General features: G+C 40.9%; 4 protein-coding genes across 10 annotated transcripts; all 4 read right to left on the bottom strand.

Moving 5' to 3' along the window:
* Positions 1–325: 325 nt before the first annotated feature.
* On the bottom strand, positions 326–10,675 carry cpt1b (carnitine palmitoyltransferase 1B (muscle)). Of its 5 annotated transcripts, none has more exons than XM_056417817.1 (19): positions 9,936–10,675; positions 7,006–7,163; positions 6,658–6,797; positions 6,333–6,504; positions 6,015–6,116; positions 5,571–5,708; positions 5,409–5,486; positions 4,002–4,109; positions 3,784–3,868; positions 3,297–3,492; positions 3,019–3,204; positions 2,799–2,904; positions 2,593–2,709; positions 2,295–2,459; positions 2,057–2,191; positions 1,443–1,595; positions 1,220–1,333; positions 998–1,090; positions 326–880 (listed from the first exon to the last, which is right to left on the bottom strand). In XM_056417817.1, the coding sequence occupies exons 2-19, from the start codon at positions 7,144–7,146 to the stop codon at positions 746–748; spliced, it is 2,364 nt and encodes a 787-aa protein (XP_056273792.1). In that variant the 5' UTR covers positions 7,147–7,163; positions 9,936–10,675; the 3' UTR covers positions 326–745. The 5 variants fall into 5 exon arrangements, with proteins under 5 accessions (XP_056273792.1, XP_056273794.1, XP_056273795.1 ...); XM_056417819.1 differs by having other exon boundaries at positions 9,940–10,675; XM_056417820.1 differs by lacking the exon at positions 5,409–5,486.
* Positions 10,676–10,765: 90 nt separating this feature from the next.
* On the bottom strand, positions 10,766–15,865 carry LOC130195965 (kelch-like protein 42). Of its 3 annotated transcripts, none has more exons than XM_056417822.1 (9): positions 15,320–15,865; positions 13,064–14,978; positions 12,798–12,986; positions 12,514–12,698; positions 12,056–12,407; positions 11,782–11,927; positions 11,515–11,669; positions 11,213–11,370; positions 10,766–11,051 (listed from the first exon to the last, which is right to left on the bottom strand). In XM_056417822.1, exons 2-9 carry the CDS (start codon positions 13,310–13,312, stop codon positions 10,869–10,871), a joined length of 1,617 nt encoding a protein of 538 aa, XP_056273797.1. In that variant the 5' UTR covers positions 13,313–14,978; positions 15,320–15,865; the 3' UTR covers positions 10,766–10,868. The 3 variants fall into 3 exon arrangements, 2 of the variants coding, with proteins under 2 accessions (XP_056273797.1, XP_056273798.1); XM_056417823.1 differs by having other exon boundaries at positions 11,213–11,331; XR_008832139.1 differs by having other exon boundaries at positions 10,875–11,051; positions 11,213–11,336.
* Positions 15,866–16,030: 165 nt separating this feature from the next.
* On the bottom strand, positions 16,031–21,850 carry chkb (choline kinase beta). The gene is made up of 11 exons (XM_056417824.1): positions 21,286–21,850; positions 20,756–20,864; positions 20,452–20,565; positions 20,049–20,182; positions 19,849–19,953; positions 18,539–18,597; positions 18,137–18,224; positions 17,881–17,989; positions 16,878–16,978; positions 16,689–16,770; positions 16,031–16,573 (listed from the first exon to the last, which is right to left on the bottom strand). Exons 1-11 carry the CDS (start codon positions 21,798–21,800, stop codon positions 16,502–16,504), a joined length of 1,488 nt encoding a protein of 495 aa, XP_056273799.1. The 5' UTR covers positions 21,801–21,850; the 3' UTR covers positions 16,031–16,501.
* Positions 21,851–22,761: 911 nt separating this feature from the next.
* LOC130195858 (zona pellucida sperm-binding protein 4-like) lies at positions 22,762–25,211 on the bottom strand. The gene is made up of 8 exons (XM_056417590.1): positions 24,804–25,211; positions 24,525–24,709; positions 24,332–24,429; positions 23,949–24,106; positions 23,672–23,864; positions 23,376–23,583; positions 23,199–23,274; positions 22,762–22,935 (listed from the first exon to the last, which is right to left on the bottom strand). The coding sequence occupies exons 1-8, from the start codon at positions 25,171–25,173 to the stop codon at positions 22,832–22,834; spliced, it is 1,392 nt and encodes a 463-aa protein (XP_056273565.1). The 5' UTR covers positions 25,174–25,211; the 3' UTR covers positions 22,762–22,831.
* Between the last annotated feature and the right edge of the window lie 1,910 nt (positions 25,212–27,121).

The raw sequence follows: 27,121 nt of genomic DNA, 5'->3' as shown, positions 1-27,121 counted from the left end.
CAAGATCTGGTGCATTAAGTTCTCAACGCTGCTGCGAGCAGACTGACACGGTTATGAAGCTTCCAGCTGATCAAAGTCCAGATCACTTGTTATCCTAAAAGCCTGACTTAATCTAAGACCTCTGTAAATGTTTATATGGATATCAGAAACCAGATATGACCTCCACCCCACCTCTAACAATAAACATATTTTTAAGTATTACTAATGTGTATTTCATCGAGTTAAGAATGGAAAATAACTACGGATTGATGTCTAGTTAATAGTATGATTACATTTGAACTGCACAAAATCCACAGATTGTGATATGTATGTAATAGATGCATGGTCATCTTTAATATTTTAATCAAAAAGGACAGCAGCAATTCATAAATACTAGCATGTAACAAATTATACTTTCAGACAGTACTGAGTTTTATATTTACAAGTTTCATATGCACAAACCATAGACCATATATAAAGATGATACCTGGATTAATTACATCAAGTTGGCTTCATATACAGTTTATGGCAAACTGACAAAAAGGGAGAAACAACAATTGCATAAACCAAAAATTCCCGTTTTTTAAAGATCTATCTGCACCAACGCAACACAGCTCTGGAAGGTATAATATAAAACAGAACAATATTAGAGAAGTAACAACAATTTATTTATTCTGACTGACTGACCAGCTCCTATAATGTGTCCATAAAGATCACAAGTGCAACCTCTCATCTGCATATCCAGCATACAACTGCACAGTGACGGTTATATGTGCTTTTTCCCATTTTCCAGATGTGCATGCGTTGCATGCTCCACTGTCTTCTTATCATTTTCAGGCTTGAAAAGTGCCTGGATATCGAGCATGGCGTTACAAATGTGCTGACCAAACCGGAATGAGTCCTGCAGGTCACAAAATAAAGGCAATAACAAAGACAGACAGAGTGTTGAGTTTTGAAATATAGAATAACACGCTATCCATATATAATGATATGCAATGCTCTCATGTTGTGCTCTTACTGTGTCCGGGCTGGAAAACTTGCTGGAGATGTGGAATGTGATGAGGTTTTCCCCAACTATTATATAAGACACACCATAACCATCATCAGCCACCTGGTGAGAGAGATGAGGCGCTCTTACAATGACGGCACTTACTGTGCCTCCAGATCACAACTTCAGGGTGAAACATCATGACTTGTGTATAGCTTTTGCACATCCCTAAAATTAAACAATTTTACTCACTGGGCCAAATCCACCACCAGCACCCACATATTTAGGGAACTTGTTGATGTCCACTAAATTGAGCTGCTGCTGTGGAGTCTGGCTGGTAGACAACTTCCAGGGCTCCGAAAGCACCTAGAATCAAAGATACTGAATGGTTAAGATGAGAAAGGAGAAACGTTGTGATAAGAGTAAATGTGTGAATCAGAAACCAATAAAATGGATAGACGATAATAGTTCTAACCTTCTTAAGGAATGGCGAGTCAATACCAAGGTATTTGGACACAATGTAGAGACAGAAGAGGTGACGGTCGATACCAGAACCAGTCATGGCCAGGCGATACATGTTTTGATGCTTATCTGCTGCTTTCCGAAACAGGGCAAGTCTCTGGGCATTCTGATCACAAAAACAAACGGCACAAACAAGTCAACATCAGGTCCGCACATACAGCACAAACATCATATCAAAATGACCTCGTTGATCCCTGCAAGAACTTCAGAGAGTTTAGAGTCCACGACACTGACACGGGGCGACACAGTGCCTCTAGGTCCTGGTGACCAAGTCCTCAGTAGCACAATGTGACCTCTCACAGCGTGTCCTCTCAAAATGTCCTGTGTCATACTTACAGCAAGTGTGTCCATCCACACCACGAGACTGATAACACACACATTTGAGGCCAGATATGTCCAAATATCTAGTTCTTTAGCGAATTGTTTAAAGTATTAACCTACACCAGTTAAGGGCTTTAATGCATTCAACCCAGCTGAACCCAGCTGTGATTCCACTACAGACCTCTTTGCTTTTATGTTGTGTGTTCCTCATTCTAGTGTTTCTGTGTGTGGATGAGTTCTGCTTACGGTTGCACCTGCATCCTCCATGGCTCTGACGAATGCAACAGCCTCAGAAGTGCAGGAGCGTACGGTCTCTGTCCGACCGTCTCTGAACATACGGGTCATTGATGACTCGTAAGTCAGACAGAACAAACCCTGGTCCTAAAAAGCAGATGGATTGAAATAATATGGTGTTGGCGGATGATACAATCAAAGACCACAGTGAGCGATAATGTCAGTGATGTCATGAAGATGGCATCCTTACCCTGAACTGTGCCAGCTGCAGGGCCAACTGAATGAAGGCATCCGGGCTGCTCCGGCACTTCTTGATCAATCCTTTCCCAAACTCATGAAATAGTAAGCCATGGAAGTCCACGTCGTCAGCTATCTGCTTGGCTGACAAGTATGAAGTCTCAATGACCTCTTGGCACTAAGAGAGTGGGAAACAGAAGGGTATCCTGATTTGTTTTGTGATGAAAATACAGTTATTAGCCGACAGCAAATACTGAAAAATGCAAATAAAATAGATCTATGGCAATTCATGATTCAAGGCCCTACTGCACCTCTTTTGGAATTTTCCATTGCAGTCGAGAGGGATGGGGCAGACCTTTGTTCACATCACCTTTACAATGGCCCTCCTCCGTGTAGCCAAGATGGAAGCAGTCTGTTGCAAGAACATACTACATAGACAAAAAATGCCAGCTGAAAATAACTGCACATTTTCAATCATTGTTTTAAAATACAATATCAGGAGCACAGGTGTTCATACCTCCCACATATGTCCAACAATTGGTGCATCAGCCCAAGAATGTTCAGCATTAATACCCATTTTTCCATTTGGATAAGAGATCAAGGTGAAAGACTTGTCAAACCACCTGTGAAAGAGAACATAACTAAAATTATAATTATTTTGATGGAAACCAACTGCTAAAAGTCTAACCAGTGCAGCAGCCAAAAGCAGAGACCTTCCTCTTGACTTCTGTGCTTACCTGTTGTAACATTTTCCATGAAGGAGAGACTTGGCGTAACTGTCAAGCGATTTGGTCTTTGCAGGGTCGTAACCCTCTGGCTCGTCATCTAGCGTCAGGAAGAAGGCAGCTGACTCGATGGTGTCCAGGGACACTTTGTTTCCTCCCTGGCCGAAATATTTAATTCGAGCCCGAGCCCATGGAACTCTAGAAAGGGATGTGGAAGAAAGACAATTTCCCATCTTGTTTTGTGTGTGTGTCCGTGCACATCTGTCATGTGCATGTGTAATCGAATATACCTGTTTCCTGCAGTCAGGGCAGCTAATTTGAGTTCTCCTGGCTCAGGTTCTGATGTATCATTGAGGATCCTTTGAAACTGTGTCTCCAGTTCGCTGGGCAAGAGGTGGCGCCCTCCAGTGTACAGCCACACTTGGAAGAACCTGCCCTTGTGGTAGACAACCAAGTGCTTGCGGTCAGTCAGGTGCTGCACAATATCTGCAGGGAAGGACCAACAAGAAAATGATTGATGTGTGGACAAAAGACACAATAAGAGGGAAGATACAGTTGGCTAATCTCAAAGATAAAATGTAGAATATTAGGAACCGGCAAAATACTTTATTTTAAACAGATTTTCCAATGCTCCTTTTATCTCACATTCATAATCATGTGCGCCGGCAGTACCATTGTTACAGGGTGAACACTGGAGAACATTGGACTAGGAGCTGAAACTTTCAAACCAGTTGCACTTTTATTTGATTAACCCTTTAAACTGAAGCAGTCATTTACCTGTTTCAATTCCAGGGATGCGGGTGGTGTTAAATATCCTCTCCATCTGAGTGGAACACATAGGAACTGTCCCCAAAGCCCTCAGCTGAGAAGAAAAAAGCAATCATTACAGAGAATAACGAAGTATGTATATGGTTTTACAATGGGTAGGTTACAACCTGATTAGGTGATTTATTTAAATTAAGGCAGAGTTGTAGTAAAGTAATGGCAAGCGTTACCGGTGCATGTTCACCACGTTCCAGTTTGCGCCTGTACTGCAGCATGGCATGAACCACGTTCCCTGCCCGAGCGGCCTGTCGGTGTGTAGGGGTCACGTACAAGAGGTCCTAATGCATTCACCACAAAGACAAAGTAGACTCATCCAATCAACACAAATAGACAGAAAGCATAAATCACATAAAAAGATAAATATGATTTAATAAGAGTAATTATTATCATTATTCACAATTTTTATTTTGGATGCTTACTAATACAGTGGCATATGTAATTATAATCTGCTGGGGTCGGTCTTTCAAAACGTGTAATCCAGATCAGAATGATCCGGATAACCAAAACCCCCTGTCCTCCTCAGCCACGGATCAGCCTGATCAAAACGTTGCTATTGGATCAGAGTGATCCTGAAACCGGCAGATCGGGATATCCAGCTCTGGCCCCGCCCCCTGGATCACAGACCGGAAACAGGAAATGGAGCGAACATTCTACTGAAAAAAGGAGAAGCTGACACATCTCTTGTCTCTAAATCTAAGTATAATCTTGGTCAGTGTTGATTAGATGAAATGCAATCAATATATTAAGTTAACAAATTACGTAAATCAGCACAAAGTTGAAAGAAGAGCTTGGCGAAGTAAAATAAGGCCGAGTTCGCGCTAACGCGAGCCAACGCTGCTCCGTTGACTTCTGTGTTAAGGAGCTAACAAGCTAGTAGAGTCTGTGTCGCGGTCCACATTATAATGAATGTACTCGCAAGGCATTGCGTGTAGATTTTAAAATGTGTTGTACATATCTTTTTAGGCAACAGTTTTCAAAAGGGACACCTTAAAAACCTATATTTGTTCACTTTACAGATGTTTGTGGAAAGAGAAGACAGTCAGTTGACACAGAGCTGCTCCAGATGGCATAACCTTTTGAGCTTTGGCTATAACATGTACGTTAGGTGTGTGTGTGTGTGCGAATGCATGTTAATAAATACATTTTGACAGATTTTCAACAAATTCGTTGTATTTTTTTTCTTCCGTTTTTTACGGTGTTTGCTGAAAAAGAAAGGAACGTGCAAAAAAATAAACATTGTTCAAACAGCAGTGAAGCTGTATCTGTATCAAACAAGGAACTTTGGGAGCAGTTACACTTAGGCTGGTCAAACCTTTACACGTAATCTCTCTCAAATCCTGAGCTGGGATCAGGCAGGGTAGTCTTGATTCTTAGGATCAAACTGATCCAGATTTCCCACTAAGGTTTTGAAATACTCAACACCAGTTTGGATTACCAAATCTGAATCTTCAGGATCAGACTTGCCTTGGAATACCAGTTTTGGGGATCTGTTCAGGATTAAATCCAACCCAGGAGGATTAATCCTGTGGGATAATTTTTTAAATACCGGCCACTGGTGGCAATCTACTGTATCTTACCATTATATAGAAGTTACTGTTCACCATGATAGGACCCCTACCCCTGAGGTAGATGTACTCCTCCCACCAGTCACTTACCTAGAGAAGAAGACACATTATTTTTGAAAAACATTAGGATTCAATTTGAGTTTCGAAGTTGTATCTCTTGCAGGCACGACTCACATAATTTGTCCCCCACCAGGATTTTAGGATTAGGTATCTCTGTAGCCGGGCTGCTTTTGAATCTTTAAAGTCGTTGGCCAACATCTCCATCTGGTTGTACTGATCACTGTTGAGCAGAGGACGGACTGACTCCAGGTACTGTGGAGAAAACATGATGTGTGTTGTCAGGAAAAAGAAGCGGCGATATAGTGCAACAACCTAAAAGACATCCAGCGCATGAGACATGACAGGTTTGTATCTACTAGTCGATCGATACCTGTATATATTTGACAGGAAGGGAAGGGGAGTTAGTTGTGAAAATGTCATTATGGCAAATGATTATGTTTAGATGTCAGGTAACACCTAGTAGCATGCATTAATTGATGGTGTCTCCATGTCATTTACTTCAAGATGACCCATTCACTTGTTGTGGTCATGGGAGGTCAGTACTGTGTAGTTTCACACCCTTTGAATGGTATCATCCACACTGGGCACAGGAAGCCTGGGTAAGGAGGCCTGGAAACTGTAGAGCAGCGGCCTGCGGCCAGAGAACATCTTCACGAGGCTCTGGTAACAAACAAACAACACCCAGAACATCACAAGCATATCATAGCATACGAGATGAACCTTTATAACAGATCAGGAATCCACCAAACCTTCTGCACTGAGCAAGGGATGCAGATATTTATGAGTAATGATGTACTGAAAGACAGATCATTTAATGGCACACACAATATGATGAAAGCGTTAGAAAGAGTGAGTGAAAGAGAAATACAATCGTACCAGCCACACTTTGGTTGATGTGCTCATTTTTCCATGGGATTCAAAAATCCATCCGTGGTTGGAGAGCAGAGCTTTGAGTGTGTATCTCAAGAGGTAGATGAAGAACAGCCACAGTCCAGTGGCAAACAGGATGGCACTCAGCACCGCTCGGGTCTGCACTGATAAATACTCTCTGCACAGAAAAGGCACAACACTGCTGAATAACTTCATAAATTCTATAAATAAATAGCTAACTGCGCTAATGTCTATGTAAAGACAAAGATAAGCAGAATATTCAAAATCTGAACAAAGGAAGACTTATTACTGGCGGCAGGAGATCTCTGACCTGTGTGGTAGGCTTTCCTTGATCGCTTCAATCATTCCTAGAGACGGGTCTATGGGGATATACAAGGAACTCATCATGGCGATCACAACTATCAGCCAGCTGGACGGACTGGCAGGATAGACTCCAGCTAATACACCATTCTGTGAGTGAAATCAACAAGATTCAATATTAACACAAGATTCATCTTTAGCTTCTATGTTATGCTCAGATGATAAAAAATGAATACAACTGCACCACTATTGTTAATACCATTATAGATCTGAAATACTAGAATTGCGTTTTTGTAATCATATTATCTGGTTACTCCACATTCCTTTGACCCTAGAGCTTTAATGTTAGCTATTGTACCTTGAATAGAATGGCTCGCTTCTTCCATGCCGTCACTCCAGACAGGTAGATGTTTTTGATGACCTCTTGACTCAGTTTGAGGTCCACACCATCTGGCCGCACAGTGAACTTGAAGCCCACTGCCTGATGCGCCTCAGCCATATCTGGCAGGTACTAACCTGGACATCAAGTTGTAAATCAACAGGTTTCTAATTGGGAATATTGACTGCTAGAATGATAATTGAAACATAATAAACAGTTTGAAAAGTGCAGTTTTGAAAGAGAGGAGAATGTGAGTTGCTGGGGGAGAGAGTTCTGGAGGCAGGGGGCAGCAATGGAGAAGGCCCTGTCCCCCCAGGTGCCTGGACAGAGTAGGGGGGCTGAGGAGGTTGTGGGGAGCGTGTCGGCGCAGGAAGTCAGAAAGGTATGGAGGGGCAATGTTGTGAAGGGCTTTATATGTGATGAGGAGAATCTTGAATTGGATTCTTTGCTGTATGGGGATGTCTTGTTGTTTGTTGATGATTTGGGTGGATGTGCCATACAGGATGCTGTTGCAGTAATCTACGTCATAATTAGAGTCCAGAGGTCCAGATTTTGACCAGTCCAGAAATTAACCCTCTCCTACTTAAATTTCTCCGCCTTTAGATTTCTCGCCATTTTAGATTTCTTTGTTTTTTTTTTTTTTAACTGTTTTTCCACTTCGCTAAACGCTTCTGTAACCATCATGCGGTTTTCAACAATGATTATTAATGTTCAATTATTTGTCAATAATTGTCGATGAATTCAAGTTCAATAGTTATTTCTAAATGAATGGATGAGACTGTAAATATTTGGGCTATCCCTCCAGACACCTATCCTCACTCCAAATCACTTTCCTATCCACACCAAATTGGTAGCCTGCGTTTTTTTTTTTTTTTTTAACCTTCAACTATTTTTAATAACTATAATCAATCTTTCAATCCTTAATCAATTTTCTTTTTTTTTTTTTTTATTGATATTTTTAGAGCTTATTACTCCAGAGCTTAACTTGACACCTATGGCCTTAAAGCCTATATGGACTTTTTTAAAAGATAATAAATAATGTTAAAAATAATCATGCAAAAGCATTCAAAGCCAAAAAAGCCAGCAAATTTCATAAATATGAAACTGTGGCGTTGTTGTAACATATTTAGCATGACATATACATATCCTGGACACATTCACCATCATGACCCTTTTTTATGATATTTCTTTTTTAATTTTATGCTAATTTTTTTTGAAAATAAAAATTCGCCATGAAGTAACGCCATTGTATAACTTAATCTCATAAATATAATCTGCTCATTTTCTTCATACATCATGACATAATGCTAATGAAGACATCCATAAATTTTTTTTCCATAATTTTTTTTTTTTTTTTCATGAAAATTGATGTCGCCATAAACTCAGCCATACATAGCCATATCTCCTACATTCTGCTCCCATATTTCTATCATGACATGATGACATCATATGCTAATTTTTTTTTACGGACTTTTTTTACTAGAGGTGGCGTAGTTAAGGCCTATTTTTAAGTTACATGTTTTACTTTTATACATTGATCCTCGAGATTTCTCAAATATACCAGAAAACCTAAAGACCTATAGCCTCTTACTTGTGGAGCTGCCCTGTGGAGCTGCTCAGATCACACATGTAATTTACATGCAATAATCAGACTTCACTGGAGATCACATGGATACACATGATGCATGTATTTTCTCAAATTTTCTGCGCCCCTGACCCCCCTGGACTCCTCAAATTCTCTCCAAACTCATGCTTCGTAGATCAAAGCCTGAGGATATCAACAAGCCTTTTTTTTCACTCGAAGTCAAAGCGCCACCGACCAAAAGCCAGTGGCGTGTCGAACGGTCAAATACAACGACGCCGCGCGCGCGCTCTCGGGCGAGGGCGCGTCCGCCAGCACCCAGCACGCCGCAAGCAGGAAGAGGACCCGTTCATCGCTGCTTGCAGCTTTAATTCAATCTTGCTTTTATGTCAGCCGTTCTCCTAAATCACGCCAACCATATTTAATCTTTTCTAGTATTAAAAGAGCCAAGAGCACACTCTTATTCTTGTGAAACACATTGGGTAAATGTCTGCTAAAAAGATCCACATTTCCATTGAGCAATGCATCCGTTTTAGAATCCTTTGGTATACTAATCCTCTTTTTCTTACTAATTTTTAACATAAAGAGTAACAAAAAACTGATACATTTTAAAAGATCTAACTCCCAGTGGGGATATTACTTGCACCATAGTGTTTGCTCATACTGTTCTATGGAAAGCCACTGATATGGGCTTCACAGATTTTAGCATGAAAGAAAATAACTCTATCATAATGTTGGAAGGGTTCAGTCATTGTCTTTTGAATGCAATGCCCTTGTAAAATCCTAAACAAAAATATGTTATGTAATGGACAGGGTGCCGACTCTAGGAATTATTTTTCCATGTCACATGACTGAACAGCGACCAAGTGGGACAAAGTTCAATGGCAGATATAGCAATACACCGGCTGAGCATGCGCCAGACCTCAGATGGGCATTTTCAAAAAAACACAGAGTACAATCAACATATTAGTGCTAAACCCTTTTGCTTTATAAGACACTAAGAATCTGTTTGACACTTTGAAGGTCATCACTTTGAAGGTCATCACTGTTTTACTCAACAACTTCACACAAAGTGAACATGTATTGATCAGCATTTTCCTTTGTCATTGAACTTCCACATCATGGTTTTAACCTGATATTTTTTTACATAAATATCCTAACACAACATACACTCAAAGATTTCAACACTCTAGCATTTACACATTATACTTGTGATTAAAACTTGGCATTAACATTTAAAGTATTGTTGAGAAACATCTCTGCAGCTAATACAACAGCAGCTACATGCATCACTGAATAAGGGTTATAAATAAGAGATGTACTTTACCTACTGTATGTCAGAACAGTCAATTCAATCCACTCAAGCAGGCAAAAGCTGTGACTTTGGTTGTGTCAGGCAATGAAATTCCTCTGTACTCAGACTTGTGTGATCTGTGTGACTCCAGCGCCCTTGAAGTGGCTTTTCCCAGGTAGTGAGATCAGAGCTGTCGTCTCCTGTGCTTTCCCCCATTCCCTCCCTCCCTCTTTCCTCCTTCCCCGACACCACTCTCTGGCTTGTTCTCTTACCCGTGACATGCTTCATTTAGTAACAAGACACCAAAGATAGACAGAGCACACCTCATGTGCCTTGAGGTCTCTGCTATGCAACGGAATCTGCTGCAGTGCCGTGAGAGGATGTAACCGAGAGCAATGCGACGTCTCCTCTGAGGGTCTCAACAGTATTTAACAGGGATGATACAAATTAAGTGGTGTGATCAGAATTACAGCATACCAAACTTAGAATACTATCAGCAGATTCAGGTGTTGTGACTTTGCCTCGATGACAGGTTACAAAATGGGCCTAAAGTCGAAAAAGAGAAGATGAAAAACGAAATGTGTTGTCTTAATTGTATGACATTTTTGCTAACCAGAGTTTAGGTCGTACCATCCCAATCTTAAAGTCAAACAATGATGTAAATAGTACAGGAGGACATGTATTATTAATGTGAACAACAAACAATAATAATTAATATAAACAAAGGGAAACATCATGCTTCAATCTTAGATTAGACCTTAAATGTCATGATTCGTTACGTAAACCCTTATTCATGAATTACCCTTATTAACCATGAGAAATACAGATTGTTGTGAGATTTTAAACACAAGAGATAAAGATAATCCAGATATAGGAGTTTATTCTCATATGTTTGAGGAAAACATAAGTAGCATAACATTCAGCCACAAAAACAATAACACATTGTGTGCACTATATACTATCGTGTTAAAAGTGGAGATAAAAGACAGCTTCATAGCGGGTGGAGATGGGTAAAGGAGGCAGAAGTCTGAGGGAGAGGGTTTGGAGATCCATCGTTGCAACAGTGTTGTGCTGTATACTTGGCATCAGGACCTGTTGACCTACAACTGCCCCCTGTCCTGCAAATGCCACTTTCTCAGCCTTGTGTACCTAAAAAGGATCAAACCCATTTGGACTTAAGTTAAAAAAATATTAGGCATGAATATAAAAGACATGTTTTTGCTTCAGTTACACTTAACTCAATGTACAAACTAAATGTAAATAATTAGTGTTGTTTTTTTGTTTTTTTCATCAACACATCTCTTTCGCACCTGTCCCCATCTTTGTGACTGCACACAGAATGATGTCACCACATTGTCAGAGTTGTTTGCACCAATCACATGCAGCCGGTCAGTGGCACCCAGGAAGTAAAGTGTAGGGAGGTCGGCATCTGCTCTGGTAAGGGTGGGAAGCAGTTCAGACCAGCAGTCTAAGAGACAGCGACAATATAGAAGCACCATTCATCATATGTCATGATTTTAAAATGGTCTGAACTGTGCATATAAGCTTTCTAGGCTGTAAAAAAGGAAACTATTTTCCTCTTGCTAAACATTTCTGTGCTCTTCAACCTTACCTTGACTCGTGTTGTACTTCAACAGCAGTTTCTCTCCAGTCCTCTGGATAATCCCCAACACATAGAGACAGGGTCCAAGGCTCGTGATCAGGGGCACGTCATGGGACAAGGACATGGTGAACTGGAAGTCCGTGAGTGGCAGCGAGGAGACAAACCTAGGGCAGAGATTATATTCATTCACTAACACACCAACAGATAAATCAATTAGGAAATGTGTTGTCAGTGTCGTCCCAAAAATCGACATGCTGAACTCCAGAGGACCCAAACCTCCATGTGTCCTCCCATGGGTCATAGCATTCGACAGCTGTATAAAGAGCTGTGTTGGAGTCTGGGGTCACCAGTGAGTCCAAGTACCAGCCTCCCACAGCGTAAATACAGCCTCCACAGGCCGCTGCACTGAAGTGCCTCCTGTGCTGTGGATGCAACAGATGGTCATTTTTCATTTGTGTTGTAGAAATGAGTGCGGAAGACCAGGCAAGTTTTATTTTGCTCGAGATAATCTGGTCATCTGCTTTATTCACACGGTAGAAGACTGTCTCACCTTGAGCAGAGGAGCTGTGGCGGCCCACGAATGAGTAAACGGATTATACCTGAAGGAAGCCATCTTGAACTCCCATCCTCTCTTCACAGGCTGGCGGTAGCCTCCTATTACGTACAGGTAGTTATACAGGACCACTGCAGTGAAGCACCACTTATCAGCACTGAAAGGAAGCTCTGTAACTGGATACCAATCTCCGCTGTCCTCTGACCCTTTCAGGGTGAAGACATGTCGAGCACGTTCTGTTTCTGGGTCATTCCAAGAAGTCAGGTTCTCTTTCCTAAGGCTGCAGAGACGTCTGTCTCCTCGCATCCTCAGGTGGACAACTTCGTCCTTCTCTGCACCATTCAGACACCTGAGGGGTGAATCCATTTTAGGGACAAGAAAGAAACATAAAGTCAACTCTGTCTTTGTAGAAAATTCTGATTATAGTCCAAATTTGACTGTTAAGCGCTGCATACTTGATGAGGTGAGGAAGCTCCAGCAGGTTTCTACTCAGGTAGGTGAACACTGTCGTCTTCAGCTCCACACAGCAGATCTCCTGGGCCAGACTCAGATAAGACAAACAGTTATCTGGGCTGAGTTTATCTGCGAGGACGGACAAGCACCTGGAGAGGAAGGCCTCGGCCAGGAGATAGCTGCTGACCTCCAGAGTTTTAAAGGAAGAAAACAAGAGATTGCAAGTTGATTTGTGGAGAAGTCGCAGCACTGATCAACATCATGCAATGTCAAATAGTGTGCATACCTGGATGTGTGTGCCCAACTCCTCCACAGGGACTTTAAACGTATCAAGGAAGGAAAACTCAAGGAGATTGTGGAAGGCGGAGGAGGACACATGTTCCAGGTGGATGAGGCTCTCTGAGGTCTCTCTCATGTTGGACTGGGACAAGGCTCGGAAGTACTCACTGCACTCGGAGAGTCTCCCAAGATCCACCTTAAAAATAAATGATCAAACAAAAATTTCTGCAGCCTCGTTAGTTAAAACACTTGTATAGTTTGATTTCTACTTACATGGAATGCACAAGTGCTTGTTTGGACTGTTACAGTGATTTCTTCTCCATCTCCAGGGTGATATGTGCGAAGAGCCTCATTGGTTTTCCACTCAGAGTCGGCTTTGCATGATGCAGTATCTGTGATACCTGGGGAGGCGATCTGGCTTTTGACTTCTGGAAAAGCTCCCCAAAGCCTTGTAAGAATATTGCTCAGCCTTAAACCTATCCACTCTAACAATATCATGAAGTGTTGCCCAAGAGGATTCATCCCACTGCCAGTGTTGTTTGGATCCAGGTTTAGACATAACCGTTTTAATACCACCTGTGTGATTTGTTAAAGCTCCAAAACGTTAAGTTAAAAATAAGGGAAGACAAGTCCCCTAAAGAATTTCAAGCAACCCTTGCAAATGGAAAGATTGAGGTCAAACAAGCCGTTTGGTCCGTGTTCCACTGGCTCGTCTCCATGGTGCAGCTCTCACTGTCACGCGCTCTTGGACAGCACACATGTTCAAACAGCTGAGAGCAAAGATTCAAGACCACACGTCAACAGAAACAGTTCATTTAGGAAAATGGTGCAGTGTAGAGCTAGCTAAATTAAATCTTCAATTTCAGAATTCTCATCTGTTTTGAGACGGATCCAGCAGATTCAAAAGTGTCCCTTGATCTTCGAGCAGCAGGTTTCTTTTCTGGCTGGTCTATTTTTGGCACATGGAGGTGGGACAGAGTCAACCCTGCTCTTGACACCACCAGGGGGCTATGAAGTAAGCAGCTATGAGCATAATTATATTTTTGACAAAATGCATCAATGCATTTGTTAAAATATCTTTCTCTGGACGGATACATCGTAGAATATAATAAAAACAGACCAGATATCAGTTCTAAGAACACATTTAGTAGCTATGAAATCATGTCTGTGTAGTGCAAAGAGGATCTTACAAGAGAAATCTTACTGAGACGTGTTAACAGAAAGAAACTGTACAGGACAGGTAGCTACAGGTAGTTGATGCCACACTGTTCATCTCCTAGGTTCTTTTCACAAGTCAACTATGTGTAAAACAGTCTAAATTAATAAAAGAAAGACTTTTTAAGAAAATGTCCAAACCCCACTTTACATTCAAATAGGCCAAAGGAAAGTCATGAGATACAATTATAATACAGATCCTAATTCATTTGGGATTTAATTGAAACAATTCAGGTGGACATGGTTACATGCATGTGCACAGATGGACATTTTAGTCCATTTTAGGAGACAAATGATAAAAACTGAAATACAGACTGAACTAAATATGGGCAGACAGTTACAAGATGAAGGCAATAGAACCAAAGATGTTGATTGTTCTCATAAATTACAGTATAGTTGACTACGGTGGTACTGTATGAAATAGCCCTTGTGCAACAACAGGGTGTCTACAGGAATAAACCAGTGAAATTTAAGACTTTTTAAGACCACGTCTCAATAAAATTTAAGACCTAACATACGAAGGAAATATACATTAATCTAAATTAATTAATTCAAAGTAAACACACTGATGTCTGTTCAAAATTAACAGTATGGTGTAATGCAAAAGGATAACACAAATGTCATTGCTGTTGTAAATTATATTTATTAATACAACATTTAGGTCCCATGAACAAATGCCTATAAAATCAAGTAAATATATTTTTTAAATACGTGCAACATAGTTCCTTTTGAACAAAAAAATCTATAAAATAACATAGATAACATTTCCAGCTGCTTTTAAAATGCAAATACATTTACATAATAGAATGTATGCGTGTGTGTGTGAGAGTGTGCGAGTTCTCATGTCTCTATGTGATGGATGTTTGTGCACAGGTTCATGTCTACTCCTGAGCTTTTGTGAATATACTAGGAAAACAATCTTTTTCAAACTATATGAATACAAAAACTTCCAGTTGACATTTGGTCCATTCTCCTGGAAAAAAGAAAGAAAAGGCAGACATTAGCCAAACAAGTCACCACATCTCTTATGACATCACCACTTTAATGTCAGACTGGATCAATATGAATGAAAACTATTTTTACAAATTAAGCAACGTGAGCCATCTCTTGAGCCTAGTGTATACTATTTAGACATATTGACAGGTAAACACCACTCTACTACCATTCTAAAACTATTTTTTAATTAGTCTAATTAATGTGTAGTGCGCCTATTCATAGCTGTTATTAACTTGACACATGAGTAAAGCTTAACTATATGAAACACATACTCATATACATGAGGTTAGTTAATACATATATTTATGTTAGACTTACTTTGAGATGCTGAAGTAGGTCCTGGGCGGTGTCATGGCCCATGAGCTCCATAGGATCCTGACAGGACGTGGTCATTTCACCAATAGCGCACATGAAGTCCAGCTGTCTGCTCGCGGTGGTCTGGTCCAGTCTCGTGGAACAGAATGAAGAACGCACCGCAGCGTTGGTCTTCGGTGATGAGCTCTTTGTTGCACGGTGCTGGATTTCCTCCGGTGACCTCCATCGTTGTAGCGTTGACGTTGTTGCTGGCGGCGGAGCAGGAGCTGGCGGCGGAGCAGGAGCTAGCCCCGCGGGCTGCTGGCGGCCTTCGCTAGTCTCTGTGCTTCTTGCTCTGCACGTGAGATTCCACCGCTGGAAAGTCTCGCGACACATAACGCAGCTTCAGAAGCATTTCACCGACCGTGACCAGAAACACTCATTTACTTCAAGCCGTTGTTGAACTTGCATCCCCCATGTTTTCTAAAGTAGCCGATACTTCACGTTGTAGGGGATTGATGGGACCGAATACGCGGGGCCCCTTTAAGAGAAGGGGCGTGGCCCCGGTGACACCAGAGACACTGCAGAGCGACCGGAGCAAAATACGGACCTGGTGGAACAGATTGCCTCATATTCGCAGTGACATGACACACAAACAATTTAAGACCAATCCAATCTGAATTTAAGACAATTTAAGACTTTTTAAGGCCTTATTTTTAGGAAAAGCAATTTAAGACTTTTTAAGACTTTTTAATGCCCCGCAGACACCCTGAACAATTTGCTGAATGTGGGTAAGCTTTTAACTATATTGGACGTTGAAAGAAAAAGTCTAATGCAGAATGAACATCAGAAGAAAGATATATGAGGTATAATAATTAAAAACACTAAAGGAAAGAGATACACAAAAGACTACCAATTGGAATATGATTGGTTTAGTTGACTAATCAGAAAGATTTACAGTCGGAAGTTTAAAGACATGAATTCTAGCATACAATAGCCCATCAGATTGAGCGAGCCTTTCAAATGATGAACGATAACATCCAATGCTAAAGAGCTGGACCTGCTCTCACAAAAAGCCCCACTATGGAGAGTTACTTCATCAGGGGATTGCCCGCATTGGGTTAAAATCAACTTGTCATTAGAACAGTTGCATAATACGGGAATTGTAATAACATAACAGTTGAACAAATAGACATTACATCCGTATCAACGTGGTGGAGATCCGGAGAAGAGCTTTTTTTGCTTGGAGTAGGCATCAAAACGACAAATGGCATAGTCCTGCAAAACAATATGGTTTACCATGAGGCAATATTTACGAAGATTATCGGGTGTATTGAAATAAATGTTTTATGTAGCTGATGGAAGCATGTAAAAGAACAATAAATCTCCTTACCATGTACCCAAACTCAATCTTTGATATCTTCGCTTGAATGATGGACCACAGCCCCCAGAGGAAATGTGATGCTAATGCGTACCTACACACAAAGATAATGGAGACATAACAAAATCAGGGTTCTGGTGATTCTGTTCTACATTTTAATCCCACATTCCACTGCTGTAAATCACAGGAACACTGTGTTACCTGTTGGCTTCAGTTATCATGTCCTCTTCGATCTGTGTCTGGTCCATGATCGTTTCAGAGCGTCTTCTCTGCTCTGCCAAATATCCTCTGATAAAATGAAGCTGAAACTCAAAATTGCATTACCAGGTTTCACCATTAGATGGAACTGTGTGGCCGGAGCACTTGACCCCATGACCCCATGACCCTGAGGAGATTACCTGGGTCATGCTACAGATGGGCATTGATTGCGTTCACACTGGCCAAAAAAAGAATCACTAACATCTTAGGTGAGCATCACAGGAACATCGACTCTACAATCAAACAGTGATTATAGAAGTGATACAACAAACTGGGAACATCTGTATGCTGTTTTAACAACAACACATGTTGATGCTGCAAAACCCCGGCCCGAATGCATTTAATTCTTCCAATTCAATTAATTAGAGGTTGTATATCTCATCAAAAGGCTAACCACCAGTTTTCTCTAATTTCCTTAATCTTTAGCATAAACCTAATTTAGAATGAAACTAAATTAGGTTTCTTCATGCCAAGTCCAGATATGGTCATAGAGACACTTCCTGTAGTGGGAACCACCATAAAGGAGGCGTTGAGTCCTTTGCCAGATGTTTATATTTCTCTCCGGTTGTGGACAGATTTTGTGACCCCGATGCTGTTGTAACCGTGTAAGATGCGGTCATGAAACGCCTCTACAGGTGTGCAGTTGAGATCATTATGAAGGCACAGTTGGAAAATGGGTCGGGTCCTAGCAATGGCAACAGAAGTAGGGGCATTGAAGTGGGGAAGGGCCCCCCAGTTTAGACACTTGGTCTGATTTGAGGTTTGTATTTTAACTTTGACACTATTTAAGCTTTCCCATAACAGTGCAGTTTGGAAATTTCATTCTAAGCTTGATAATAAGAGTAGATCATTATCAATAAGCCAATATGTGTCTTTAGATCAAGAGCAAGGGTTGGGCTAAAGAGAGGTGGGCGGTCATTTTCATCGGGAAGGGGTTTGGACTGACCTGCTGCTCTCTGGTGGGATAGTCCTCTGGTCTGGCTTTGTAGAAGGGCCACTGGTTATAGGTGTAGTCATACATCCACTCACAGAAATGGTTCCCAAAGTCAAAACCCCTACACAAAAAAACAGTATTTATATTAATACACAAGGGCACAAACAATTGAAGCCCAAACCACTAGTTTCTCAAGTAAACAACAGATAGCAATGTAATTGATGTACAACTCACTTGATATGCTAAAAAAGAAATGTTTACACTTTACCTGTAATTGTAACTGCTGTACTCAAAGTCGATCAGCATGAGTTTATCTGTTGAGTTGTGGTCCTCGTCTTTCAGTATCAGAATGTTACCTGCAGCGGCAACACAAGGACGTAGGAAAACCACCGTCATCCACACTCTCTTACTTGAGCTACTGTGAGGTTTAGACCAACAGGTAGTTTAGCCACGTATATACATATGACTGCCACCTCACCAGCACATTTTCAATCACAGGATGATGCATGTGAATGTGAGCTGCTCCTTTTAATACCTACACCCCTTCTGTGACTTGTCTGACATACTGCTCTCCTCAGCAATGTGACCGTGTAGCCAGAGGGCTGATCAATAAAGCCAAATTAGAGGTGTGATGATACAAGAGCACTGACAGGACAGGATCTGTTTTTACCTTCCTGGACGTCATTGTGGCAGAACACCACTGGCGACGAAGTCGCTGCCAGCAACTCACTGTTGTAGAGACAAGAGCCAGATGACCAGGGTAGGAACATGAAATAGGATAGGACAGAAAGATATTGTCACTGTTGCATTCACAGGTAGTGTAAATTGCACATTATTATTATTACTGGCTTACCAAAACAAAAGACATTCTTTAAAATACAAGTGAAGATGTCAGGGAGTCTCGAACATCTCCACTTATCTGTGGAGTAAGTACGACCCAGAACATCTTAACTACACAGAGGCAATGACACACAAGCATGTTGCGTTATCTAAAACTGGGGTGAGGCGAACATCGACCTTTTAGTGTCAGCAAAAGATGTAATGAAATCCGATAGGTCTTCAGATGACGGCTGCAATTAGCAATGGGGATATCTTTGCAGTGGCTATTGCTTGTAATGCTTGCTTCAGTGTGAAACTGCTAAATATCTACAAGATAATGTGTTCTTAGATAACACTGACAATAAACACTGGGCTTATGGTCCGTTTGCTGGCGAGGTCGGATTGCCTGCAGGACTTTAGACGTGGAGGCACAGGGACAAAGTTCAGCCAGGAGACAATCTAAAAATGCAGCTTCTATTTTTTGCGTGCAACACATCTCAAACTATAAGTCTTATTCATGTAGCAAATATATTTACAAATAAATAAACATAATCTTTAAGTCCCCTAGGTACGTTTAAAAACTGGCATTTAGACTGAATACGGCACGTCTTGAACACGTTGGATAAATACAAATTAATGTACCTGACCATATGCTAGATAACAGGGTCCTCAATGTGCCGTCTCACATTGGTTTTCAGAATCAGGTTCTCAGAGTTAGCTTGTAGCCTAGTCGGCAGAAATAAAGGTCTTCAAACACGTTAACATGTAACCGTTCAATTTCCGTTCCTTTGGCCTTCTGAAACATGACAATAAAACAAATATTTGTTTGTTTGTTTTTGGTGGCCTTCCAACATCAGGAGTTGAACAGGTTAAATTGCCACTCTGTCTAAAGTCTAGATGGAAATGTGTGTAAATACACTAAATACATACAGTATGAACTGCATTAACAGTGTGTAACTTGCAGAAGGTAATATAACCATACCTCTGGTTTACACTTGCCTTGAGCAATAGTCATTGCATTATCGTTCTGATACTTGCCTTTAATGTACTTTTGAAACTGACTAGTCATTCCTTAACTGTGCCTACTACTTTAGGGCTTTATGTATACCATATGTATTAATTCTCTCCATGTAAGCATTTGTGAACTGTGCCCCAACTCACCAGAGGCTCTCGAGCTCAGCGGGTAGGTTCAACTTCATTAGCCTTGTGTACTTCTTCACATGTGCTTCACGCACAAAATTGAGCGACATCACTTGATTCAAGTATCTGGTAGGGAAAAAAACACAACAACAGTATATTCAAATCATTCAAAAAGAGGCAGTTCTAGTTAAAGAAAGAAGGTGAGTTCAGGTTGTCTTTACTTGTTGATGGTCCCAAGGAGCCACTTAGGCTCTTTGTTAAAGGGCATGCTCATTTCATGGAAATGTGCCAACTTGCTGGCAATCTCAGCTGATATGGCTGGATTTGACAGTTGATCCGTGCGCATGCGAGTATTCTGTAAAAACAGAGAAATAAAGAAGATACAAATGCTTCCTCGACATTAGGAACTAGAACCAGTAAATACACCAGGGCCTTTAAATCTACACCATATGTGATGGCGTTACATAGGCAACTAAAGCGTTTGTGAACATATTTTTAAAGCACAAAATGCATTCAATAGATTCTACACATTCTAGTTCACCCCTCAATGTTGAATGTCGTATACAATCAAGGATATTTGTCACCATGTCGTCACACACAAAATAATTAGGCGTGCATTAATACCGGAAGGTACTGTTCTAAACGTCCTTCAGGAAAGATGCCGTAAAGTTTTGGTCCGAGAGTTCGTTCCGCCAGGATTGCAAACATTACGCTTTCCAACACCAGTGAGTCCACTCCCTACGTCACAGAAAGACAGTCAGACACAGTGTTTGGTTTAGTTTATACATTGATGTGAAGGAAAATTACGCTGCTACAATATATGGACTACAATGATGTTATACAATGTTCTCCCCATAATAATAATAATTACAGCCACACATATTTATGTTCATGTAACTTATTGAGGACCTCCACTAGACAGACCAACCTGTAAGATGACACCATAGACTCTGAGGAGCACCTGGTGAGGTTCCTCTCCCACAGAGGGTATATGGTCAGGCAAACTGCAGAGGTACAGCAGATTACTGAGCCCACCACTGCGAAAGAAAAAACCAGTGTTATTACATCAGAGAACAATATAATAGTTACATAACACTAGTCGACCTTTCTTAGAACGCTTTTGTTTTGTGTTATGGCATCAACTTCAACCCACACAAGAGGTTGAGTGTCACAACCATTTCAAACACCCGTACAAACTTTTATTTTCTTATTAAAATGCACTTGCCACTTTCATTTTATAATATGTACTTGTTCTAAAGCAATGTTATTGGTTTGTTGTTTACCATATGTATCTATTAATGTGTATTGTTTTTATTATAGGCCTATTTGTATTATTGTATTCTATGTATATGTTTATTGTTACGCAATTAGTATGGTTAGCCATTCTCAGCATATCCATATCTACCCTGTACGGATGAGGTAAAGAAGAAGGGCCGGGCTGCAATTGTCATTATTTACCTGACGATGCTGATTTGAAAATCACCCTCTTCGATGGTCTTCCAGGACCCTGACAGAAAGCCCTGGCACCAAGTGAACGCCCTGCCCCTGGTGTCCCGGTCGATCTCCTCCGTCCTCCCATCTTTGAACGCCTCTGCCTCCGAGTCGTCATCAAAGTTTGCCGCAAAAAGTGGACTCGGGGTCCTCAAGTTTCTCTCCTGAACGAGGAGCGTGCTTCCCACTCCTACCTTCGCGGCCAGAGGACCCCCGTGTTCTGCGGGGACAGGCTGGGTGTTGTTGCAAAGCCCCGGCCCTTGCTTCTCAGCTCTGCCCCCGCTGCCCCCGCCGCCGCCGCTGCTGCTGCTGCTGGTTACACTGCGACTCGACTGCATCGTGAGTTCCCGAAGAGGAAGTGAAGGAGGTCCGGTGTGAAACGTTGTTCTGAACCGGCATAAGGGACTAACAGGCAACCGCACCTCCCTGGTTATTCTACTCAGCCGGAAGAGCAAAACATAGCTTGATGATCCGAGCCTCATAAGAGGGGTAACAACAAGCGACCGTTAATAGTCGCACGTGCATGATCAAGTGATTTGCACTCACTGAGACAAACGGGCGTATTCAAGGTCCAATCACAATTTGATTCCGCGTTTTCTGTAAAGCTCATTGGTCGTTGCGAGGTGATGACGTAGTACGTCAGCTTCCCGTCCGCTGAAGGTTTCTGGGAAATGAAGTGTTTCGGCCTACGTACATATGGTTTCATGGGAAATGAAATTGATCTAGTTTTTGGTACAACAACCATGGTTGTGTGAGTAATATTATAGATTACGTCATAGGCTGTGATATTATAAGAGACGTGGTTTTATGGTGAAGGCTAGATAACTCCAAGTTCTGAACATCTTCAGGTTTTGAGTTGGATTATAATGAACACATTTTGTCCTCCTGAAAAATGTTTTTTCTTTCATGTTTTCCCTTGTGGGGAACCTGAGCCTCAGGCTGGGAACGATTGTTGAACCACCGATTATGTAAATTAGTCTTTATATTTATATTGATTCATGCTTCACTAAATTACTGTCTTAAAATGTGTTATTAGTTTATATAAATGTACCACTGTATTAGTTAGGATGTATGCAAGTTCTATTAGAATCAATCAGACATTGTTTTAATGTTGTATTAGCTTAATTCAAGATGTAAATAGGTAAGGTTAAGTCAGCTTCTATATATAATTAGTGGTTTCAGTTTAGTCCCAAATTCTTATTGACAAGACTTCATGGCAAAAAGGCTTTTGACAGACACAATATTGTCTCTTTATTTTGGTACCCTCACATTACTGTCAGAAAACAAAGTAGCATCTGATCTGATCTTCTGATGTCAAGACATTCATGCTGAAGCATATTCAGATGTATTTTCTACAATAATTATATTAGCTTTTAGGGTACCTCTGTGAAGTCACAAGCAAATATGTATGTGAATAACATTTTAAGAAACAAGAACACATAATTCAGCAATTTAGAGATTTATTTGAAACTCGATCACTTTTATAACATGATACAGTTCTGTATGCATGCTATTACTGCAGACTCTTGCGTTCATTGACGATGATAAGCTCGTGACTGCTAACCAATGTGGTCTCCTCTCTGGTACCTGCCAGGCTTGATGCAGCAACATCTCTCCCTGTGTACAATAAATTGCAATGGTCAGTTACTGTCATACTTGAGGTTAAGACACAAGATAATGGACACCATTTACCCTTTTGATAAGAATCTGTTCAGAAAATATTTTTTAGGGATCTCTATACCACAAACCATACTGTTCCTTTCTAACAATTGAAAAGCGCAATCTATTTAGCTCTCTGGATTACTTTTAGTCAAAACTAGGAAAACAGACTTACACTATATTACTGTTATATATATCATCAAATATACCATCCGACTTACTTTTTCTTGAGCATCTGGCTTCACATGAATTGTTAATAGTGAGTTGGCACACAGCTGTGTCGCAGTGGATATACACCTAGTAAAAAAACAAATGTTTATTATTAGATACGGTGATATACAAATAATATGAAAACTAAACTAAGCCAAAAACCTTTCTTCGATAGCTGGATCCTATACCTTTTCGTTGAGAGGAACCATAATCTGTGGATCTGCACCTCCCTTGCTTTGATCTTTCGGAGTTCCCTTGCCTGGAGTGGCAAGTTCAGGAGCTACAAATGTGAACATCTTGAAAACAAAACGTTTGTAGTGGGTTGGGTACGAGACATCTTGTGAGAGATCCATAGGGATCCGGGCGGTACGATAACGGTCATCACTGTATGGGCAGCTGTGGCAAGAAGAGAGAGTGTGGAATATGGACTGAGTATAACATTAAAAACTGTAATAAATCACTATTCCAAGTCAGTTACTCTTACCCATCAATCAGCAAGTCCCACTGAGGAAAACTATGAGGGTAGGGGTTAGAAGTTGCCCAACATCTTCCAAGAGTCAAGACAAGGTTGGGATCAGTCCTCTCCAGAATTCGGACTTCAACGTACACAGGGTCCCTGAGCACCTTTGTGACGGGGTAGTCAGAATCCACGTAAAAGGAGTTGTAGGCGACCGCTTCTGTTTAGGCAGAAAGATTGGGGTGCTGACACTATCATGGCAAAATTAAAAATAAACCTTACACAATATCTTCTTCACACTAACCTTCCAAACAACCCTTGGCAGTACACTGTCCGTTGCCCAGCCTCAGCTCCACACGCAGAGGTCCAGGAGCTGCAACTGGGGGTGGTGCAGGAAGACCGCCAACCTCAACGACCAGAGCCTGAACTGCGGTGCCGTAATATCTACACTGTACAAGCAGCCTAAGACAAGAAATAAGATTTATGTCAGTCAGTCAAAAAACAAATGGAGTTTGACTTGTAAAATATCACAATTAACTAACCCTAACCCATTGTAGTGACTTCAAGGTCAGTTTACTGTATCTTCTGGATAGCACTGAATTGTCTGAAAACGTAAAGCCTTAGCTAAGCAGTAGAAGTATTTATTTTAATGTTCTGACCACCGTGTTAAAGAAAGAAAAAACATACTCATATTGGCTGTCCCTGGTGATTACTCCGTAGGGTCCCAAAGCGACTTCAAATAAGGAGGACATCCTGTTCTCATAGATAACAACGCCGGGCTCCTCCTACAGTAAATTGACATGGTGTTTAAATTTTTATCACGACTCGACAAAAATGAATGGCAATCAAATTGAACAGTCAAATGAGTTGCAACATTTACCATCAATAATGTGCCGCAGGCAGTGAGAGGGAACTGGTAGATGGCAAAAGCTGAAGTGACACCAACAGCCTCGCACATTGGCTCGTCTCCAAGGAAACTAACTGACGGCAAGTCGATATGGGGTAGCGTGGCATCTCTTGCCACCACCACAATCATTTGGGCATCCTTGGTGCACTGAAGAGTCACTGTGAACAACACATTTGAAAGCAAAGATGAGTGCTCTTGATATACTCCTCATAGATATCCATTTAATTCTGAAAGGAATAGAACATTACTTACCAGATTTGCCATAATAGCACATGCCTCCATCAAAGCAGCAGTTTATGTCAGAACATTCTACAGAATCGGTGCCACGAATTCCACACTGTATCTTGAAGCGATCTTCAACCTCACATTTGTGAAATGAATCTGGGGTCTGCTCGGGCGTCTTGCTGAACTGGGGCCTCTGCTGAGTCTGCTGGGGCCTCTGCTGAGTCTGCTCGGGCCTCTGCTGAGTCTGCTGGGGCCTCTGCTGAGGCACCACGGGCTTCTGCGGAAGCACCACGGGCCTCTGCGGAGGCAGCTGGTTCTTCTGCTTAATGGGATATTGAGCATCAGCCAGACAGCCAAGCAAGGCAACTGCCAGAAGACAACCAAAAATCAACTTCATTGTCACAGCACACTGATTCACCTAGAACACCAAATTCTGTAAAAACTATGGTGTGAATTTACTGACTTTTATAAGGTATTGGACATGTTGACTTGTTAACAACGAGCACCCTATTTGCCGCGCTCAACTACCAATCAAATGCTCCAGTTACTGTTTGGTCTGTGGTGATGCACTGAAGAGATTAGAAGTAATGCCAACAAACAGAGAACAAATTACAGGAATATCAAAGATATTGCATCAGGAGATTATAACAGAACACATAATAGTAAACTTCTTATTTAATAAAGATTCATATTTATTTATTAGTATGTAATCCATGGTAACTACAAAAAGCTTGCAGATTATTGATCTAAATGAAAGAAATTCCAACTTGTTTATGCAACTTCCAAACAAGAACCTTCACAGGGTCTGTGTGACCTACAATGTGCAGGTCAGGCTCTATTTGTGCAGCAGGACAGAACAAATACCTCTTCTTTTCACTCAGTGTACAACATCTAGACCGTGACAAAAAAATAAAATGGAATTGACAAGTATCCACAACAACCTAAAGTAGCATCCTAATCTGTCCATTTTAAAGAATAAGTAAAGCAGACGGTGTCTGGGTATATGGCAAGTCTTTCCATGTTGAATAGCTTGTAACTCAAACTATATACAGAAGTCTCACAATACAAGGAGCACCATGGAGAAGTTGACATAGTATTAGGAAGACCTTTATTGAAAGTTACATATTTGTTCTTTCTTGCTATCTTCCAGAGGAATATTTGGACATAATCCAGATGTGTAATGAAAGACATTGCATTAAGACATTAACCACATTGACTTGTTTTAAGTTGAAATGTGACTATGGTAACCATAGTAACATGAAACATAAATTATTGTCTATTCATATTACAATGAGGTGATATTTAATAAGACTTGTATGCTCTCTAAAACCGCAAAGTCATAAGTCTTTAAGTGTAAGATTATATATATATAATAATAATAATAATAATAATAATAAAAACAATAATAATGATAAATATAATAATAATAATAATATACTAAGTTCTATGTTCGTTAAATGAGAAACCCTCAACGTCATAATGAAATAAATGCAGGGTAAAGTGAAGACTGGACACAAAGGTCTGTGTGATGTATTTCGTTTGTAAGTCTCAAAAGTGATTGTGGTAGTGGAGGATACGCTTTTCCTACACGAGCACAGCAATTGTCAAGTTACTTAGGGCAATCTACTGCTAACTGGATACTATTACTGTAAGTACTGCTTTGAGTTCCTGAACAGTAAACCAGACTGTGGCAGCTGTCTCTAATTTGGCCTCGGCTGCTGGTGATTGGCAATCAGTCAGCAGCCGAGGCCGCCCTCATAAAAGCTCCCAGTTGCGAGTGGAGGAGGAAAGTGAGCAGACTACGCCTCTGCTCACTTTCCTCCTCCACTATCAACTGGGAGCTTTTATGAGGGCGGCCTCGGCTGCTGACTGATTGTATATCACCAGCAGCCGAGGCCAAATTAGAGACAGCTGCCACACAGACCAATGCTCAGCAAGAAGCCATGGGCCCAGACATAAACTGTTCTGATATCGCCTGTAGACAAATGAATACACACCCTGACATCAAGCTGTTATTTTGGACTCCTACTTTGATCTCCACTTAGTCACTGTTCATGTTTTCATCAGGTCTGTCGATACATGACCTATACAGTTTTCATCAAGTCTGTCCATACATGACCTGTACAGTTTTCATCAGGTCTGTACATGTCATGTATGGACAAAGCAAGTCACATAAGAATGAAAATTTAAACATTTAAAAACCTCAAATGTGACAAAACCGTAGATTTGGTAGTTTAAACCTGTAAAATCTTTAAAAAACGTTCATAACAAAGACAAACTTTTGAGAAATGTGTTGATTATTTTACTCACAATTTTGTAACTATGTGATTAACTCATCTGCTTTT

Source organism: Pseudoliparis swirei, chromosome 6 (genome assembly GCF_029220125.1).
Source record: "Pseudoliparis swirei isolate HS2019 ecotype Mariana Trench chromosome 6, NWPU_hadal_v1, whole genome shotgun sequence".
Classification (NCBI taxonomy): domain Eukaryota; kingdom Metazoa; phylum Chordata; class Actinopteri; order Perciformes; family Liparidae; genus Pseudoliparis; species Pseudoliparis swirei.
Note: the sequence above shows the minus strand (reverse complement) of the source record. Positions and strands in the feature narration are given on the sequence as shown.

What these genes read in the sequence shown, in the direction of transcription:
- LOC130195965 (XM_056417822.1), bottom strand. Translation starts at nt 13,312, where the DNA reads ATGAATCCTCTTGGGCAACACTTCATGATATTGTTAGAGTGGATAGGT. An exon ending in AGTTGGGCACACACATCCAG is followed by an intron (nt 12,699 to 12,797) that starts GTATGCACACTA and finishes AAAACTCTGGAG; the next exon opens with GTCAGCAGCTATCTCCTGGC. An exon ending in CCACAGCTCCTCTGCTCAAG is followed by an intron (nt 11,928 to 12,055) that starts GTGAGACAGTCT and finishes TTGCATCCACAG; the next exon opens with CACAGGAGGCACTTCAGTGC.
- LOC130195858 (XM_056417590.1), bottom strand. Translation starts at nt 25,173, where the DNA reads ATGAAGTTGATTTTTGGTTGTCTTCTGGCAGTTGCCTTGCTTGGCTGT. An exon ending in ACCAGGGACAGCCAATATGA is followed by an intron (nt 24,107 to 24,331) that starts GTATGTTTTTTC and finishes TTCTTGTCTTAG; the next exon opens with GCTGCTTGTACAGTGTAGAT. An exon ending in TGGTTCCTCTCAACGAAAAG is followed by an intron (nt 23,275 to 23,375) that starts GTATAGGATCCA and finishes TTTTTTTACTAG; the next exon opens with GTGTATATCCACTGCGACAC.
- chkb (XM_056417824.1), bottom strand. Translation starts at nt 21,800, where the DNA reads ATGAGGCTCGGATCATCAAGCTATGTTTTGCTCTTCCGGCTGAGTAGA. An exon ending in CCACAATGACGTCCAGGAAG is followed by an intron (nt 18,225 to 18,538) that starts GTAAAAACAGAT and finishes TTGCCGCTGCAG; the next exon opens with GTAACATTCTGATACTGAAA. An exon ending in ATCCCACCAGAGAGCAGCAG is followed by an intron (nt 16,979 to 17,880) that starts GTCAGTCCAAAC and finishes TTTGAGTTTCAG; the next exon opens with CTTCATTTTATCAGAGGATA.
- cpt1b (XM_056417817.1), bottom strand. Translation starts at nt 7,146, where the DNA reads ATGGCTGAGGCGCATCAGGCAGTGGGCTTCAAGTTCACTGTGCGGCCA. An exon ending in TGGATGATACCATTCAAAGG is followed by an intron (nt 5,709 to 6,014) that starts GTGTGAAACTAC and finishes TTTTCTCCACAG; the next exon opens with TACCTGGAGTCAGTCCGTCC. An exon ending in GCCCTGACTGCAGGAAACAG is followed by an intron (nt 3,205 to 3,296) that starts GTATATTCGATT and finishes ATCCCTTTCTAG; the next exon opens with AGTTCCATGGGCTCGGGCTC.